Raw genomic sequence first — 16,721 nt, 5'->3', positions numbered from 1 at the left:
TGGGTAAATCGCGAGCGACACCCAAACTTCCTTTCGTTGCCCCGGTGAAGGAGCCTGGGTCTAATAACATCAAGTATGCAGACGTGTCAACAAATTCGTCATGGCGGAAGGCCAACTTGGAAAGAAAATACAGGTTGAGGCTTTTCCATGCTCGTAAAAAGATAAGGAAAATATTTGCAGTGGCTTCTGCATCATGTTTAAAAATCTGAAGCAGAAGATTGCGACAGGACAAGAGGGTGTGAGTCCAGGAAGGCAAACTCCACTTAGGGGAAGTGTTCCGGAGGTAAGTCAGATGTTCGCTATTAGGCCTATGTTTTCAGCAAGGCCTGCAAGATTTAATTGCTTTTCAAATGTATTTGAAATAACAGCAAACTGCATTGTTTCAAGCGAGCAGGAAAATTACACAATAATTCATTCTTAAAGAAGAAAGTAAAGTTACTGAGCTGTCCTGTTGATAACAAAAACTAAACTGCAGGTACAACCGTGAGACTGGTCTCCTAACAGTTGTGCCAGTCAAAAAACAATATGAGCACCATTTTCTTTGCACTTAGGTAACTACCCCACAACATAAGTAATTTCCTCGTTTCCTTTTGTTTTGTATTTATTTATCATAGATTGTCATTAATTCAATGGGTGGTGCCGCAGACCTAATGATCTTGATAGTAAATGTGTAAGTGTGTGTGTAGTGTGTAGCTTATCAAAATTTCTAACAACAAGTGAATACCACGAACCTATGCTTTAAGAGCATTCTTCTAAGCAATAGCAGAAGAAAAAGAGTTAGAAATGTATGTCTCTATAAAAATCTTGAGATTTAGAAGTTATTGTTAGGTAAGAAGAAATGTTATTGCTCAGAGTTTTATAGATGTGCTCTGAAGTCTGTCTATAAGAGGAGCTCTTTCCTCAATTAGTTTTACAATTGAAAGAGCTTCTCTTTAGGATCTCCTTCGTAAAATTTTTCCTCTATTCAATTTTGTTCAACTTTATTCAACTTTGTACTAGATGTTGCTATCTAAAGATTTTTTGAACATCTTAATTGTATTTAGGGGGTTTTGTTTGGAATGAAAATATTTCTGTTTCTGGCTAGTAATCTAGTTGGTTAAACCCAGGCATTTGCAGTTGATGTGTGGGATCCCTTGTGATAATGTCAGCACTGCCGCAAACCCGATCACATGATTGTTTGATCACTTGGGCAAAACAGTGGATTGCGAGGAATAAATGTTTCATCAGTTAACACATTTCCAGTCATCTTTTGTTACCAAAGCAAGTAACATAGACAATACAAAGCTGGTATATCAAAGCAAAGGAAAGATGAATTAACAACATCTCAATGCAATTGAAATTAATTCCACTGCAAATATTGAGGAGTAGATTAAATCTAACACACTGCAAAGTGCTCATTAACAACCTGAATGTGGATTTTTGCATAAAAGAAAATTTTCAATATGATATGAGAATGATTGCTGCTTCTAATTGTAAAATATATTTATATTTTTTTAATGTTTAACTGCATGGCAATAGCTTTTTCCTTTTTTGACCTGTTGAGTTATATGTTTTAGAGAGGCTCAAAATCACCCCAAGTGAAGACGCAGGAGAAAAAGGCAGCTCAAGACAGCAATAAGGCAGAAAGTCATCCTGGTACACCAGTTTCTTCTGAGAAGTCAACAAGAAGAAATTCTCCTCATGATGTTTTAGCTAGAGTTCACCATCTTCTTGAGGTAAGATTTATCAATTTTGGTAGGATACATTATCATAGTGTTTTCCCTGTATATACTTGGGAGGAGGGGGAGGAATGGGAGAAGGAGGCATAATGACTTACCAACAATAAAATAAAAAATCTGCAATGAAAATCATATGTTCTTCATCGTTTTAACATGCTTTAGAAAATTAAGAGTTTTATTGCAGCATATAACGAACTCACTTGCTAGAATCCCATTTTGATTGATCAAATTTTTGTAGCGGATTAATGTTGTGATAGGTTGGAAAAGCACAAGCAGAAAATAATGGGATTTTGGATCAGCAAGAAAGTACGGATAAAGATGTTTCTGACCCCCTTGGAGTTTCAAGTTCATCTGCTGTATCTCCTGATGTGAGGCAAAAGGAAAATAATGTAGGAAGCCAACGAAGAGACTCAAAAACCTCAACACCAAGCTCTGTTCCTTCCACACCAAAGAGTCACAAAGCACTAGACTTCTCGATGTCATCAGCTCAGTCTACTCCCTCTCACGAGAGATCTGATCACGAAATGGATCTTGATACTTCAACTGCAATTAGCAGTCTTACTCCTGATGAGCTCATGCATTTATACAGGAAGCAAGAAAAGACATTAAGCAGATACAAGACAAGGTTTACAGAGGTTTGTGAATCTACTTCAGACATGTTTATAACTGGATTTTCTATCAAAGGCAAAAACAAAACTTTAATCTTGTTTAAATGTATATTTTTAGCACAGTTGTTTGTAAATTCAGATTATTTCACAGCTTAGGTCAGAAGATCAAGGTTGAATATAAAGGCAGTCCATGTCATTTAGTTAAAGCTGAATTATTTTTAATATTCACTCAACCTTCAAATGAGTAAAAGCCAACTGTCTATTTTCTTGAATATTCATTTATATGCTGCATAAGTATAACAGTTTCTTTAATATACTCATAGGTTGTTGATGCATATAAAGGTTTGCAAAAGGAAAAAGAAAAGCTTGAGGTAAAAGAGTTTTGTTTGAATGGAATTGGTAATAACCATTTTGAATTTATATGTAATAATTTTTTCAAAGTTTATATTCTCTATTGATGTTATTTTAATCTTGCAACAAGGAATGTCAATTGGTAGAACTAAAAAACTTTTATTTATTGTTCATTTTACAGCAAGATGAAATGGTAATACTAATTTCAGTCCAATTTTAGTAGGTTGAAGTAAGTTTTCCAAAAATATTGAATAAAACCACATCGAGTGGATTCTATGCAACTTGTTAGCCTTGTCAATTTTATATTCTTTAGAACACCCTAACTTCAGGGCAAGACAAACAACTCAGGAGGGTAAAAGAACTGAAAGAGGTAAACATCTTGTCACTTTTTGATAATTATGCGAAAGATTGGGTCTTTGAAATCTCTTAGCAGGGTATTGAAGTGATTTTGAAGAAAATGGAATATTGTAATTCTCATTGTTTGAGGACTCTGGAGCCAATTTTTTGAATGTTTAGTGTGTATTTTTTGTTTCTTGAATTGTATCAGAGTATAATTTTTTAAATATATTTTAGCATTCCATGTCATGCATTATTTAAGTAGAAACAAGTTTGTGGTACCTGTTTGAAATCATTAGAATATATTTGGGAATCATTCACTAACTTGATAATGTCCATTGTCCAGGTAATGGCTCTTAGATAACAATTTTAAAGTTGTTCAAATAGTCTGTACAGAGTGCTGCTCTTGCAAATCTGTTGAATTATCTTTTTATCTGCCCTAAATAAGATATTATGAATAAGATATTTAGTTTCTAGATTTCCAGCTGGTTTAGATTCTTTTAGATATCATTTTTATCATCAATAGACAATTGAGCTAGAGCAACAAGCAAAAAGACACATGGAAGAAGCAATGCGTTTGTCATTAGAAGAAAAAGATGAACTGATAAAGGTTTTAGAAACAAAGGTACAGATTAATTCAATTTAAACTTTGTTTTGTGAGTTCCCATTTTAGCAGACCCTAAAAATATTGTTGTATCTTCATTTAAGAATTTTTAGTTTGTTTTGGCATATTTTTTCCCATTTTTAGCAAAAGTTTGTTATGTAGAGTGTAAATTAAAAAGTATTATAAGCACTGTTCCACTCAAAGACAGACAGATCAGAAAAATAATGTGTTTTTGACTTGCATTTTAACTTGTTTTAGGTTAGTTATCTGAAGGATTCTAGTGGAGCGTTACCAAACAATCAGGTTGGTACAGTTACTTTTTTTCACTGATATATGGATGTACTTTACGCATAAATCATGACAAATCAAACTCAAGTTTTCATTAACTGTTGCAGAATGCTGATAAGCTGTTTGTTCAAGAGATTTGTTATTACTTAGGCAGTTGCATGGGTGTTTTATTTAATTTTTTAACTCAACTGTATACTTAAATATAAAAGTCAGCCATGTACATTCAATTGGCCAATGCTGGCTAAGTTTACAAAAATTTTCACTGGCTTGCAAAAATATTTTCCTTTCTTCTAAATTTTCACATGAATTTTGCATTTATAAAAATACAGTTACTTTATATTAAAATCGCACTTAAGTACTTTTCATCTGATACTAGTCAAAGTATTAAAATTGGATAATGTCTAAAAGTAAGCAGAATATTTATACCCAGATGTGGTTGGAGGGTAACATGAGAGGAAGAATAGCGCATCAATTGACTTTGGTTTTGACCAATCGCAGTTATACTCTGATGAGTGTGGGAGGAAAAATACTTTAGTATGATATGATATGTTTCCACTCTTCTATACTATTTTGATACTTTTTTTGTTCAAATTGATAACAAAATGCTACATTTTTTATTTCCAGTCGCATGAAAGTACACAAGGTGAGACATGTTTGAAGCAATCTTAATAGTTTTTCCTGTTTGTTTATGTTTGTAGCTCTCTGCAATAATATTGTTTTATATGGAACAATGAAGCCAGATATTGTCCACATATGACTTAATTATCCAGTATTACAATCTTGAAAAATAAACTGTGAAACTGACATACATTTTTTGAAAAGTTAATTGCGCTATTAATAGGCGTAAGATTTTTCCTGCATATTTTTTTGTCCAGTCAATTCTGGATTGCCTTTTGTTAGCTTTATTCACCTTCTTTAACTAAAAGCTATGATATGTATCTTTTTATTTTATTACTTACTAAACAAGTTTATCAAATTCTTTTCCAAATCTAGGTACGCATGAAGCTTCAAGTCAAAAAGTAAGTTACCCTTTTTTTAAACTCTCCATGTGCCATTGACTAAGTCTTGGGTTTCCAGGCTGTTATGTTTTAAAAACTTCTCCAGAGTATCAGTCATTTGTTTTCCTGATAAGCTGTTAATTTTGCCTATTCTTTTTAACTTCAAGATGGATTGAGTCAATATATTCTTTGTACACTTTAATTTTGCACGTAATCATAATGAAATGTTTAATGTTTTGGTTGAGCAATATGGCTTTTTAAATGCAAGAGTATTTGGCTGCAATGAAAAGTCTTTCGGTTACTTTTGTTCAAAGACTTCTGGTTGCATTTGAAGGCTTTACAAGCGTCACTAAAAATTCAGTTTGTCTTTCTCCTAGGTTGCAGAATTGCAGTCAAAATTGGATGAACAAAATAAAGAAATTGATAAGTTCAAGGTAATGTGAAGTTGTTGCTAACTGTTTCTTGGCAGATCTTTTCTGTCGAACGATTACTGAAATTCTTTTTATTATTGCGTAGTATTTTGCTACATATATTTTGCTAACATTTATTGGACAAAAGTTTTTAATACGGTGATTTGCTGTCGTGGCAGAAATAGTTGTAGGTGAATTATATATAGAGCTGTCTCGCTGCATCTGTTATTTTTGCTGCACTGCTTAAATAAGGGCTTTTGGTGTGCTTTTGTACGGTTCTGTTATCGTTGCTATGAGCCCCTTGTTATAAATTTGCCAGGATAAAAAAATAAACCATTAAAGTAAAATAATTTATTTGATTAAATCCAATGAGTGAAAATTTGCATTACGTTTTGTGTTGCTAGCCGTTAAAGGCTTAAGGCTTTATAGTTGTAAGGCTTTATACTGTTGAATTTGTTAAGTTATTACGTTTGGATTCTGATTAAAGACGGTTATGAGAGTTCGGTTATGGATATATGATTTCAGTATCTGTGTTCGAATCTGCGTTGCACGAGGTAGACTTTGCCTATGTATACCCGCAGGTTACATTTATATCATTAAACATTTTTGCAGGGTCAGCTGAGAAGTGCACATGAAGTTATAATTCGACTGGAGCAGGAGAAGAAGACTGCTTTGCAGGAAATCATGGAGAATATGCAAAAACTCGTTGCTGAAAAGAATGAGTTCAAGGCTGAGGTAATAATGCAGAAAGATGAAAACAAAAAGAAGAGTGAGCTAATTGAGAAGCTGCAAAAGGGTCAAGAAAGCATGAGAAAGGAAATTGAAAAGGAACTGAAGGAGAAAATTCTAGAGCAGGCAATCTTGAGGCACGAGAAAGAAATGCAAGCTATTTACCAGAAGAAAGAAGATGAATTAAAAGTCACGTTTTCGGAGAAGGTATGTAAACGAACATTGGAAGCTGATTCATATAGAAAATTCTATTTTTGCTTGGTCTGATTATTGCAATTTTCTCTATTCATTTCTTTATAATAGCCATTTAACACTTTGGAACTTGTTTTCTTCTAAGGTGAAGGAATTTCAACGGTTGATCGAACAGAAAAAAGATTCACTGAAGAGCAAAGATGAGGAATTAGAGAAATTTAGATCCAAAATCAATGATCTCGATAAGGAATTGAAAGTTTGTGAAGAAAAAGATACGAACGCTAAGAATAAAATCCAGGCACTGATCAAAGAGCGAGGGGGTGAGTTTAGAGTTTTATCTAAATAATATTTCTGGGCTTTGTTTCCATTTTGCATCAAATTTGGGATTGTTAGAATGGATTGTTTTGTTTATTATTGTATTGAAGCCTATGTATTACAAGACATAGAATGTAATGTAAAATCATCAGCCTAATCTTGATGTTATTCTCACTGATGTTTCAAGTGAACACAAAGATACTGTGTTACAACGTACAGTTTAAGCAATGTAATATTCTTCAAACCTCTCAAGTGTTTTGCTTCAAATTCGTTTTTGTTTCAAAAAGTTAGAACTGCGCAGAAATCTTTAAGTCAAATCGAAAATCACTTTAGCCAAATATAAATTCAATATTTGTGACTGGCATCTTGTACAACCAAGACAATTATCCTAATTCTTTTCTATAAATCAACTTTTCTTATTTTAGATTGGGAAAAGAAATGTTATGATGCAAACGCAAAAATATCTGAAGAGCAGGTAAGAATTTTGCCAGAAGAGCTTTTGTTATGTCCCATTTTGGATGGATCGGCTCGAGGCCAACTTCTCTGCTATCTTTTTCAACTAGCTAGTATGTGAATTTTTTTAGCTAATCATTTTAACTAAGGGGATGGCAGTATGGATAGACAAAATATAGTTTGTAGATAATGAGCGTTGTCTCTTAAATGCCGGAATAATTTTTTATACCTGTAACTCAGTATTTGTTGTTTTGCGCAGAAATTGAAATGTTAATTTCGATAAACAGTACAATGAAATGCAGTTGAAAGTGATGGATCATATCAAATTGTATGGTTTCGTGTAGCCATTGTTAAGTCGCAAGTGATCTTATCAGATTTAATATTGTTTCCAGGCAAAAGTGACTGAGTTGGTACAGCAACATACACGGCAGTTGAAACTGAAGCAGGATGAACAACAGCAGCAAGTTAACAAGGTTAAAAGAGCAAGTGCAAGCAAGGTTAATGAGTTGCAAGAGATAATAAAGCAAAACGAGACTAAAATTGCGGAAATGGAGGCAGGTTTCACGAAGGATATGGAAAGTAAACAGAAGGAGCAGGAGTCGCAAAAGCACGTTGAAATTAGCAAAGCCACGCGAAAGTATGAAAGTAAGATAAATGATATGAAAAAGATGATTAAAGAGCTGCGTAATGACATTTCAGAGAAGGAAACTAAGATACAGAACCATGAAGAAATCATAGAAGACATGCAGTCGAAGCAAAGCGATTCAGAAAGCATTGTCGCAGGATTTGAAAATCGAATTGAAGAACTGACGAAAGAATTGGAAGCAAAGAATTTCGAGATTGAAACAAAAGAAAAAAGGCTGCAAGATGTAATTGAAGATTCTGAGGCACAGATTCAAGAGGCTAGGAAGAACTATGAGGTTAACTCAGACAAGCAGAATGAAGAAGTTTCAAAGTTGAAAAACGGCCTTGCTTCATGGGAAAAGGAATTGAAAGAAATCGAAATAAAATACAAGGCATCTGAAGAAGAATTGTCTGAGCTGAAGAGTTTGAACTCAAACTTCAAATCTCATAATGAAAAATTGGAGAATGCATTAAAGGAGTCAGAGAAAAAGGCCCAGGATTATGAAGATCTTAAAACTCAGGAAAGAAAAGACTTAGAGAAAAAGATAGATGAAATGCAGATGGAAATTGAAAAGGTAGAAAGCGAGAAGCTGAAAGGAGAAGAATATGTAAAAAATATTCTTGAAGAAATAGAGAACCTAAAAATCACAAATGATGAGCTAAAGAAAAACTTAGATGAAGAAAGATCAACTAAAATGAGTGAGATTAGTAAAACACGAGCTGACCTCGAAGAACGTGAAAAGAGTCTTTCTAACCATGTAGCTGAATTACAGGGTAAACTAGAGGAGACTGAAGATAAATTGGCACAAACATCAAGACAAATGGAAGGAAAGAAAAGCGAGATTGCTAGTTTAGAGGAACTACTTAAAGGTGCACAAGAAGGGATGTCTGCAAGCGAGAGCAAGATGCAGGATGATCTTCATGCAAAAGAAATAAAGATTGGTGAATTGATTAGGGAATTAGAAAAGGAAAAGGACGAAAGGGGACGAGAAAGAAGTAGGCTAGAAACAGAATTGCGAAAATATAACGAAAATATAGAAAGACTCGTTAAAGAAAAGGAAGAGAAAGAACTTGAATTGAAGTCTGTCAAAACAGATTCTGAGCTGAAAATTGCAGCTTTAGAACAAGAAAGGAACGATTTCAAAACCAAAGCAGCTGAGATTACTGAAGATTTAAAAAAGTCTGAAATCATTAGTAAGAAATTGAACAAGCAAAAGAAAATGGCTGAAGAACTTAACCAGAAACTTGAGAACGATATTAAGTTACTGAATGATAACATTTTGGCAAAAGAAAATGATTTGCAACTGAAACTGAAAGACCTTGAATCTAGAAAAGACGATGAAATTAGTGTTTTGCAAAGCAAACTTCAAGAAGCTCATAATGATTTGACAGTGGCAAAATCACTCCAAGAAGAGACGAAATTGAAAATCGCTAAAGCTGAAAAAGATTTGCAAATTGAACTAGACAGCAAAATTTCAGAAGAGAAACAGAAGTCAAGTAAGGAACTATCAAATCTAGTGCAGGAGATTAAGTCAAAAGAACAGAAGTACAAAGAAGCTTTGGATAATAGTACCAATGAATCAAAGAAAAAATATGAACAGCTTGATAGTAAATACAGAAAAATTTTGGCAGATAAAGAGCAAGAACATAAGTCATTGATACAAAAGCTGGAGAAAAATAACGAAGAAAAGAAAAAAGAGCTGAGGATTGATTATGAAAACAAAATGTCAGAGATGGAAGATAATTATAAGAATGGTATCGAAGAACTTGAAGCATCTTTATCGAAGTTAAAGAGGGAAAATGCCCAGGTCCACGAGAGACTTGTAAACTCGGAAAAACAATCCAATGAAGGGCTAAGTCACTGGAAAGACAAGGAAGTAATATTTAGAAAAGAGATAGAAGAACTGAAAAATAAGTTGCATCGGACGATCGAAGATTATAAATCTAAATTAGTAGAATTAGAAAAAGAATTGATGAATTCAAAATCAGTAGCGGAAGAATTAAAAATGAAGGTTCTTTCTGGGGAAAGTAGTAGTAAGGAGATAGATATGAAATTTCATGATATTATGGAGGAGAAGCGTGTTCTTGAAGTTAAGCTTATTACCAAAGAACAAGAGTTTTCTGAAAAACTTGAGCTTGCCGAGAAGACTTTTGATGAACAGAAAAAACATTTTGAAGATCAGATCAACAGTTTAGAGGAGGAAATGGTAGTCAAAAATAAAGAATTTGAACGGACTTTAGATTTACGGCTGTCCGATCAGTCGAAAGAATTGGGAGAGCAAAATAAAACGAAGCTGATGGACATGAAGAAAAAGGCTGAAAGTAAAATAGCGAATTTAAAAAGACAGCAGGCAGCGACTCTTGAACAGAAGGATAGTAAAATTAGTGAATTGATATCGGCAGTGGAAGAGCTTCGGGCAAATATTGATAGTGAAACAACGGCTATTGAGAAGAAGGCAGCTGATCAAGAGACAGGTTTTCAAACTAGGCTGGATGAGCTCGAAAGCCTTAAAAATGCAGAAATTGAGAAGCTGAAGGAAGAATTAGCAATGAAGAATACTGATCGAGAGGAGTTATCTAAGAAGATCGATGATTTGATAGAAAAGCTAGAAAAGAAAACCATCGAGAAAATGGATGCTTTGAAGCAACAGAAAGCAGATTTTGATGAGGAAAATGATAAAAGAGTTGAGAAGATACAAAAGGAATTTGATAAGAAAACGGAAGATATGAAGAGAAAATATGAAGCTCAAATAGAAGACAAAGAATATGAATACACATCCCGCGTTAAAAGTGTCATCAAGGAATTCCAGGCAAAACTTAGCGACAAAGATCGGGAACACGAAGAAGGGCTAGATGATACATTAGAACGAATGCAGAAAGAAGAACAAAGGGTTGTATCTCATTATGAAGATCAGATACTTGAACTAAAAAAAGAAATGAAATTAAGAGAGGATGATATGAAAAACCTAAAGGAAGATATGGAGAAGCAATTGAAGACCATCGAGAAAAGTATGCAAGACCAACAGGAGAAACATGAAGGAGAATTTTTGGATTTAGAGAAGAATTATGATAGCAGAGTCCATGAAATGGCGAAGAAGTACGAAGATGACCTTGAGAGCTTTAAAACACAAGGAAAGGTTTTAACAGAGCGACATCAGGGTAGTGTTGATGAGATCGAGCAAAGACATTTGCAAAAAATGGCAGAGCTGGAAGAAAGTCATAGAAAAGAAAAGGCTAATATCGAGAAGAAACTGAAGATACAAATGAAGAAAAATCAAAGTGAAATGAAGAAGTTATTGGTAGAGAAAGGCGCTTTGCCTGCAGGTAGAAACACGAAGGAAAATGAAGATTGGGAGTTGTATAGCCACCTGAATAATGGCAGTGTAAGTTGTTTTCATCTACTGCCCTTTATTTTGCTAAATTGGCGTGGGTTTGAGTTATATTACCATTGATTTTAGACGTATCTAAGCGCTGTTCACAGTTTGGTAAAGGATACAGTGTTTTTAAAGGCAGCCCGTCTCCTATTGAGCTCAGCATTCATTTTCACAGGAGTGAATTTCACGCATGGTTGAGCTTGATCGATAATTAAATGATTTAAACCAATCAGAGAACAAATATTCCAGCGCTTTGGGCACGGGAAACGAAACGACCGTGTTCCCGTTTTAGAGAAGCTGTTGATGGAATAAATTTTGTTCCCTATTTGGTTTGAGCGACAGATATGCCAACAGCGATATGAATGCTTCCCTTATCATAATTAACTTCCTATAAGATAATTCTTCTAATCATTTCCCATAGCTTTTTGCTCGAAGGTTCAAATATTTGTCGCTACCTAGACCAACCAAAGCGAGTAGTGTGATGCATTTTGTTGGAAAACCCATTGTCCATGTTAGCCAATCTTTGAGGGGACAGACTGCCTTTAAGATGATTGACCAAGGAATTTTAACAAAGCAAATTTTGTTTCTGTTTCCAATGTTGAATTGTCAGTCAAAACGCTATTTCATTGTTTATCATTGCCATAAAACATTTTTTTACCTTGCCTTTTCATGTAAATACATTTTCTGTTTCAGGGCCATTTTTTCTGTTTTTTAGAACATATTCTTTGACATAGTTATTGTGTTTATTCAGTTTACTTATTACGCTTTTTAATCCATTTCGTTTTTAATCCAAACCATTGTACTTGCTGCTGTATGAATAATACCGGAGGTATTTTTGTCAGCGCCTAGAAAGTTACCAGTTGTAGTTCAAAAACAATATGTTTACATAAAAATAATAGGCACCTTGAAAACAAGTTTTACTGAATAATTTATTTTCTGGTCAAAGTCTAGTTGCCTGTTAATTAAATATTATTGCATTCTGTATTATTTGTTAAATTCACCAATCTATCTAACGTAGCAAATTATATTTTTTCCTAATTTGTAGAGTGAGATTGAAGCCGACCAAGGAGCAGTTTCTGATTTGAAGGTAAGCGTGTTTGAAACCTTGGTGTTGCTTGTAAAATTCAGACGGTATTTTTCAGCTCAGATTTCTCAAAACTCAAACTCAGACGTCTTGTATTAGGAAAGTACTTAAAATATAACCAAAAAGTTGCCTAGGACAGTGAGAAGAGCCAACAGGATGTTCTTGGGGCTATGTATTTGATTTACTCAAAGTCAGTATAAAGTTTCGCTCACATAAGACTCTTCTTGTTTAGTCCAAATTCTAAAAAAAATGTGTTTGCTAAGTTTAGTGGAGGTTCAGCTAAATTATTCTATTGAATAAATGTTATAATTTCAGTTTAAATGAGCGTTTGTTAGTTTAGCTTTGTTTGGCAATGGAAGGGGATTGTTCTGTTTTTTTAATTTTCTATTTGCTATTCTGTTCACTAATTCTAATAATAAACGCCCTTTTCGTTTAACTTCAATTCTGTAGTACGATCTTATGTAAGAGTTCTATCTTTTAAGGCTAAAATCAGCATGCTAAACGCCGAGTTGACGGCATATAAGGAAAGAGAGCGCAGTTTAAAGCAAAAGGTAAATAAACTACTTTTCTCTTACGATAGCAACTAAGGCCTGGCCAGTCAACAACTAGTGCAAATTAGCGTATTTGGAAAAGCGAAAGGGATAAATCTTGCCAATTGGCGACGCAAATTTTGTAGTTTTGAAAATGGATTACGAAGCGAAATTAAGCGAAATTTAAGCTTGAGATGAATGTGACAATCGAATGAATTTGTGTAGTAGGTTGACCGCGAATATGACAATAAGGGTAGTGCTTTTTTTGTATCCTAAGATTATAACAAGCGACAGGCTGCTTAGGTTTCCAAAAGATTTCATCACTTAAAGAGTCCATTTGAGCTTTTTGAAATCCTCAAGGCATCATTCCTATGTTCGGATTTTGATGTTGCTGGATCAATTATTCTCTCATATTGACATTCTCATACCTCTTATTCTCTTTCAAAAGCTCGAAAAGACGCCGAAAAATGGTCGACCGGACACACTAAACATTAGTGGGAACTTGAACACTTCTGTATCCAGCTCACCATCCACTCCCGAACCAATGGAATACGAGGTATGTTATGGCTGGCCATCATAATACTGATTCAACGTTGTTGATTGTAGTTTTATTCTTGTCTTCTAACTATGCTGATTACTCTAACAATGTCCCTCAATTCCGGAAGCATTTGCACTCAAAAACAAATTTCTCGAAGAGCCTCGTTTGAAATAAAGGAAACCAAAATGCCAAAGAGCCTCGTTTGAAATAAAGGAAATCACAATCCATTATCCATTTCAATTGCCCGCCGAACACATTTTATCGAATTCCAATACCATAGTATTTTTAAGAGAAGATAAAAACATTTTTAGATTCGGAAAGCAAGCTCTGTTTTCTGATAATCAGATTTTGACGAATGAAGGAGACTTATTTGACTTTAATCATAAGCAAAACCACCCTCAAATGTGACTGTAAGCGTAACCTTTAATTGCTTATTAGATGTCATTTGTAAAGTCAGCCTGTCGTATTATGTTACCTGTACCTATTTCTAGAAATAAGCAAGATGAGGTATTTTTTTTCCTCTTTCTTAAGCGTTCAAACGATATGGTTTACTCCAAGCGTTCTTAAATAACTTTGTTTAATTCTAACGTAGTATTGCCCAGTGTAGGGATTCTCTTATTCAATTCGCATACTTGTAGCATCCAATTTCTAGATCATTATAATTGATGTGCATTGCTGCAACTAGATGTTATTGTCGGTCTTTCATTTTTCTGTCAATACTTATAGTGCTATCATTGCATTTCCGCCTTCAACGTTGTCATACTGTTTCGTTTGTAGTACCTGAAGAATATACTCTATCAATACATGATGGGACGTCAGAGAAAGGTAATTTTTTAATATTTCTGTGAAAAAAACAATCTTGCAGGGCTGGACGTTCTGTTAATTGAATTTGATTACGCTACTCTTTTGTTTGTATTTAAGGCTTTTGTAAAAGGAAGCTTTCTTCTTGTCTTGCAGCAAATGGCAAAAGTTCTTGCCGCCATTGTCCATTTCTCTCCTTCGCAAACACAACAAATCGTGGATAATGAGGAGCAGTTAGAAACTGCCATGGTGAGTAGCTACATAAAGCATCTCTCTCCTAGACGTAACCATACGGAGAAATCGCAAAATATGTAAAAAATACACAAAACAGTTAGGTGGTTGCCAAAGTCTTGTGTCTTATTCGTGAGTGGGAAAATTAAACTGTAGGGGAAACAATACAAAATTACAAGGTCTGATGAATTACAATGAAACATGATTTATAAACGATAATGCAAAGATACAGTTACAATTTAATGATTAGTTTTTAATAACTAGTTTTAATTACTGGAATATTCAATTAAAGCTTCCATTTATGAACAGCTGAAAATATTGGCTTCTTTTTTGTCATATAGTTTGATTTTTAGTTTAAACGACTTCCTTCTTAAAAGTAATCGATGTGGGAGAATTGAAAAATCAACATAAAAATTACAGTAAAAACCTGCATATAAGAGTATCATTTTTCCGGGTCAGACTGTATAGTTTTTATTTTTAAAAGGAATTAATTTTGTAGAAAAGGCTTGCGAGTTTCTTATAAAAACGAGTTCTTCTAATTGGAAGAAAGTAACAGGACCATCCCGAAAAGAAATTGCAGTTTTACATTGTGACAGAAAGTAATTAGTTTCTGGAAATTGCTTCTAAAAATATTTCATTTCAGACGCTTTTGTTCAAAATGAACTCTTATGAGAAACTGGATAAATTTAGGCTCTGCAGTTTCTTACGTTTTGGTACATAACCTTGAAAAATATAGCATGCAGTTTCTTTTATGCCGGTTTTTACATTACTAACGTTAAAAGAATCTATAGAAAATGATCGCATTATACGTAGCAATTCGCAGTCACAACTTAGAACCGTCCTGTTCTAACAACAAATAACGTTTATTGAATCTATCTGCCAGCACAAAGCTGACCATATTTTTCATCCTTTTTCAGGTAAAATCGTCGTCCTGGTTCTAACCTGCTACTGAATGCATTTCTAAATTCCTACGGAGATTGCTATTTAAATCAACTTTAAAGATATTTATATCTCATTGAAGAATAATTATGTATATGGTGATGTGTTGAAATGTCTTTAATTCAAGTATGTATAGTCTTAGATTAAATTTGTCATAGAAATTAGTCGAAATATTTTAGTTCTACATCACAGTCATTCAAAATTTTAATGCATTTTTGTTCCTGGAGTTGTTCAGTTGCTTTTGATCAGAAAAATGGTGTTCTGAAATTAATTTGTTTGTACTCTGTAACCCGTCTTTGACTTTTTCCATGTGTATCAATTTCTTCTATGTTGTTATCCAAAGGATTTCTCTCCCTAAATCACATTTTTTTCTGATATTTTTTTACACAAATATTCTGTGCTTCTTTGGTTCAGGATTTTACTATAGCATCTATTTTTCAGTATTCCATTAAGAGTCTCACAACTGACATTGCTAAAATTTCAAGCGATCAAAATCAAGGGAAAAATATTACCTGCGAACTTACGGGACTTGCCTCTGATTTATTGAGATCGTGGTTGAAACTACCTGTTTGTTATAACGAACACCAAACTTTTACATCATGATTTAAGAATAAAGATTTAATGAAAAGATGCAAATTTGCACATTTAAAACGCCAAAACTCTAGGTATGCTTTGATAGCCCTTGGCAGTTTCTTTTTTAATGGCTGTAGTCTGAATGCAAAAGGTCTGGTTACCAGGGACAGCTGTGGCTCGCTCTTCCATTCGAAAAAAGAGTACCACTGTATATTTTTCTGACCTAAGATGCAGCAAAACCTTGTCTATACAAGTCAGGGAATCCCTCTAAGGGCTAATCCTCTTTGAAAATAAAGGCTACGTCTCTGCCGTACACGACTGTGTTCCAGTATTTTCCACTGTTATCGCTTGTTTCTACGTTTTCAAAGGCAAGAGCGGAATAAATCTTGTATGTTTTTCAGGATAATATTTTGCTACCAAGCTGAATGTTATAGCCTGAATCGGGTAACTTAGATTGTTTGCATACAAGATATTTCAATTATTTTTTGTTGTAAGTTAAAGATTTTCTGGATTACACGGCCTCCCTTTTGAGGCTTAAGATCCCGATAGCAGTTACTGACTCTTTCGTCGAAGAAGGAATTTATAGACAAAATCATATCATAAAAGTGCCGCCTATCCATACATACTCAATAGGACATTATGAAAAATAGATCATATAGAGCTATGTTACCTGAGAACAACCCTTGTCGTGGATTATTACAACTCTCTTAAATGCTAAATAGACATCCATATGTCGGTGGCAAATGTTCAATCTTCAATATAATAATCAATCAATCGGCATCCAGTGCCGGAGCCCCGGGGGGAATGGGAATGGGGACTAGTCCCCCCCCCCACTTTTTCAGAAAGTTGGTCCTTGAGATTCTCGCAAACCTGACAAGAAAACGTCGGGGGGGGGGGGGGGTATGTACGTTATCTAGACCGTCACATTTAAATGACATTTCTTGGGAGACAAGAGGTGCTTACTTCGGAAGAAAATTTTTCAAACAGGGGGAAAGAAGGCGTGGTCCCTGGCACAACGTTTGCCC

The 16,721-nt window shown here is 34.3% G+C and overlaps 1 protein-coding gene across 2 annotated transcripts; it reads left to right on the top strand.

Annotated features, from left to right (window-relative positions):
* Positions 1–59: 59 nt before the first annotated feature.
* LOC135682641 (uncharacterized) lies at positions 60–16,491 on the top strand. 2 transcript variants are annotated; one of them, XM_065197612.2, is made up of 20 exons: positions 60–283; positions 1,557–1,715; positions 1,976–2,353; positions 2,650–2,697; positions 2,991–3,047; positions 3,540–3,638; positions 3,876–3,920; positions 4,530–4,548; positions 4,899–4,924; positions 5,281–5,337; positions 5,926–6,249; positions 6,380–6,554; positions 6,975–7,024; positions 7,395–11,009; positions 12,046–12,087; positions 12,567–12,635; positions 13,063–13,170; positions 13,930–13,977; positions 14,110–14,202; positions 15,102–16,491. In XM_065197612.2, exons 1-20 carry the CDS (start codon positions 194–196, stop codon positions 15,123–15,125), a joined length of 5,526 nt encoding a protein of 1,841 aa, XP_065053684.2. In that variant the 5' UTR covers positions 60–193; the 3' UTR covers positions 15,126–16,491. The 2 variants fall into 2 exon arrangements, with proteins under 2 accessions (XP_065053684.2, XP_065053685.2); XM_065197613.2 differs by lacking the exon at positions 12,567–12,635.
* The last annotated feature ends 230 nt before the right edge of the window (positions 16,492–16,721 follow it).

This window comes from Rhopilema esculentum, chromosome 16 (assembly GCF_057945365.1).
Source record: "Rhopilema esculentum isolate cy_ngs chromosome 16, ASM5794536v1, whole genome shotgun sequence".
Classification (NCBI taxonomy): domain Eukaryota; kingdom Metazoa; phylum Cnidaria; class Scyphozoa; order Rhizostomeae; family Rhizostomatidae; genus Rhopilema; species Rhopilema esculentum.
Note: the sequence above shows the minus strand (reverse complement) of the source record. Positions and strands in the feature narration are given on the sequence as shown.

What these genes read in the sequence shown, in the direction of transcription:
- LOC135682641 (XM_065197612.2), top strand. Translation starts at nt 194, where the DNA reads ATGTTTAAAAATCTGAAGCAGAAGATTGCGACAGGACAAGAGGGTGTG. An exon ending in GGGTAAAAGAACTGAAAGAG is followed by an intron (nt 3,048 to 3,539) that starts GTAAACATCTTG and finishes TATCATCAATAG; the next exon opens with ACAATTGAGCTAGAGCAACA. An exon ending in ATGAAGCTTCAAGTCAAAAA is followed by an intron (nt 4,925 to 5,280) that starts GTAAGTTACCCT and finishes TCTTTCTCCTAG; the next exon opens with GTTGCAGAATTGCAGTCAAA.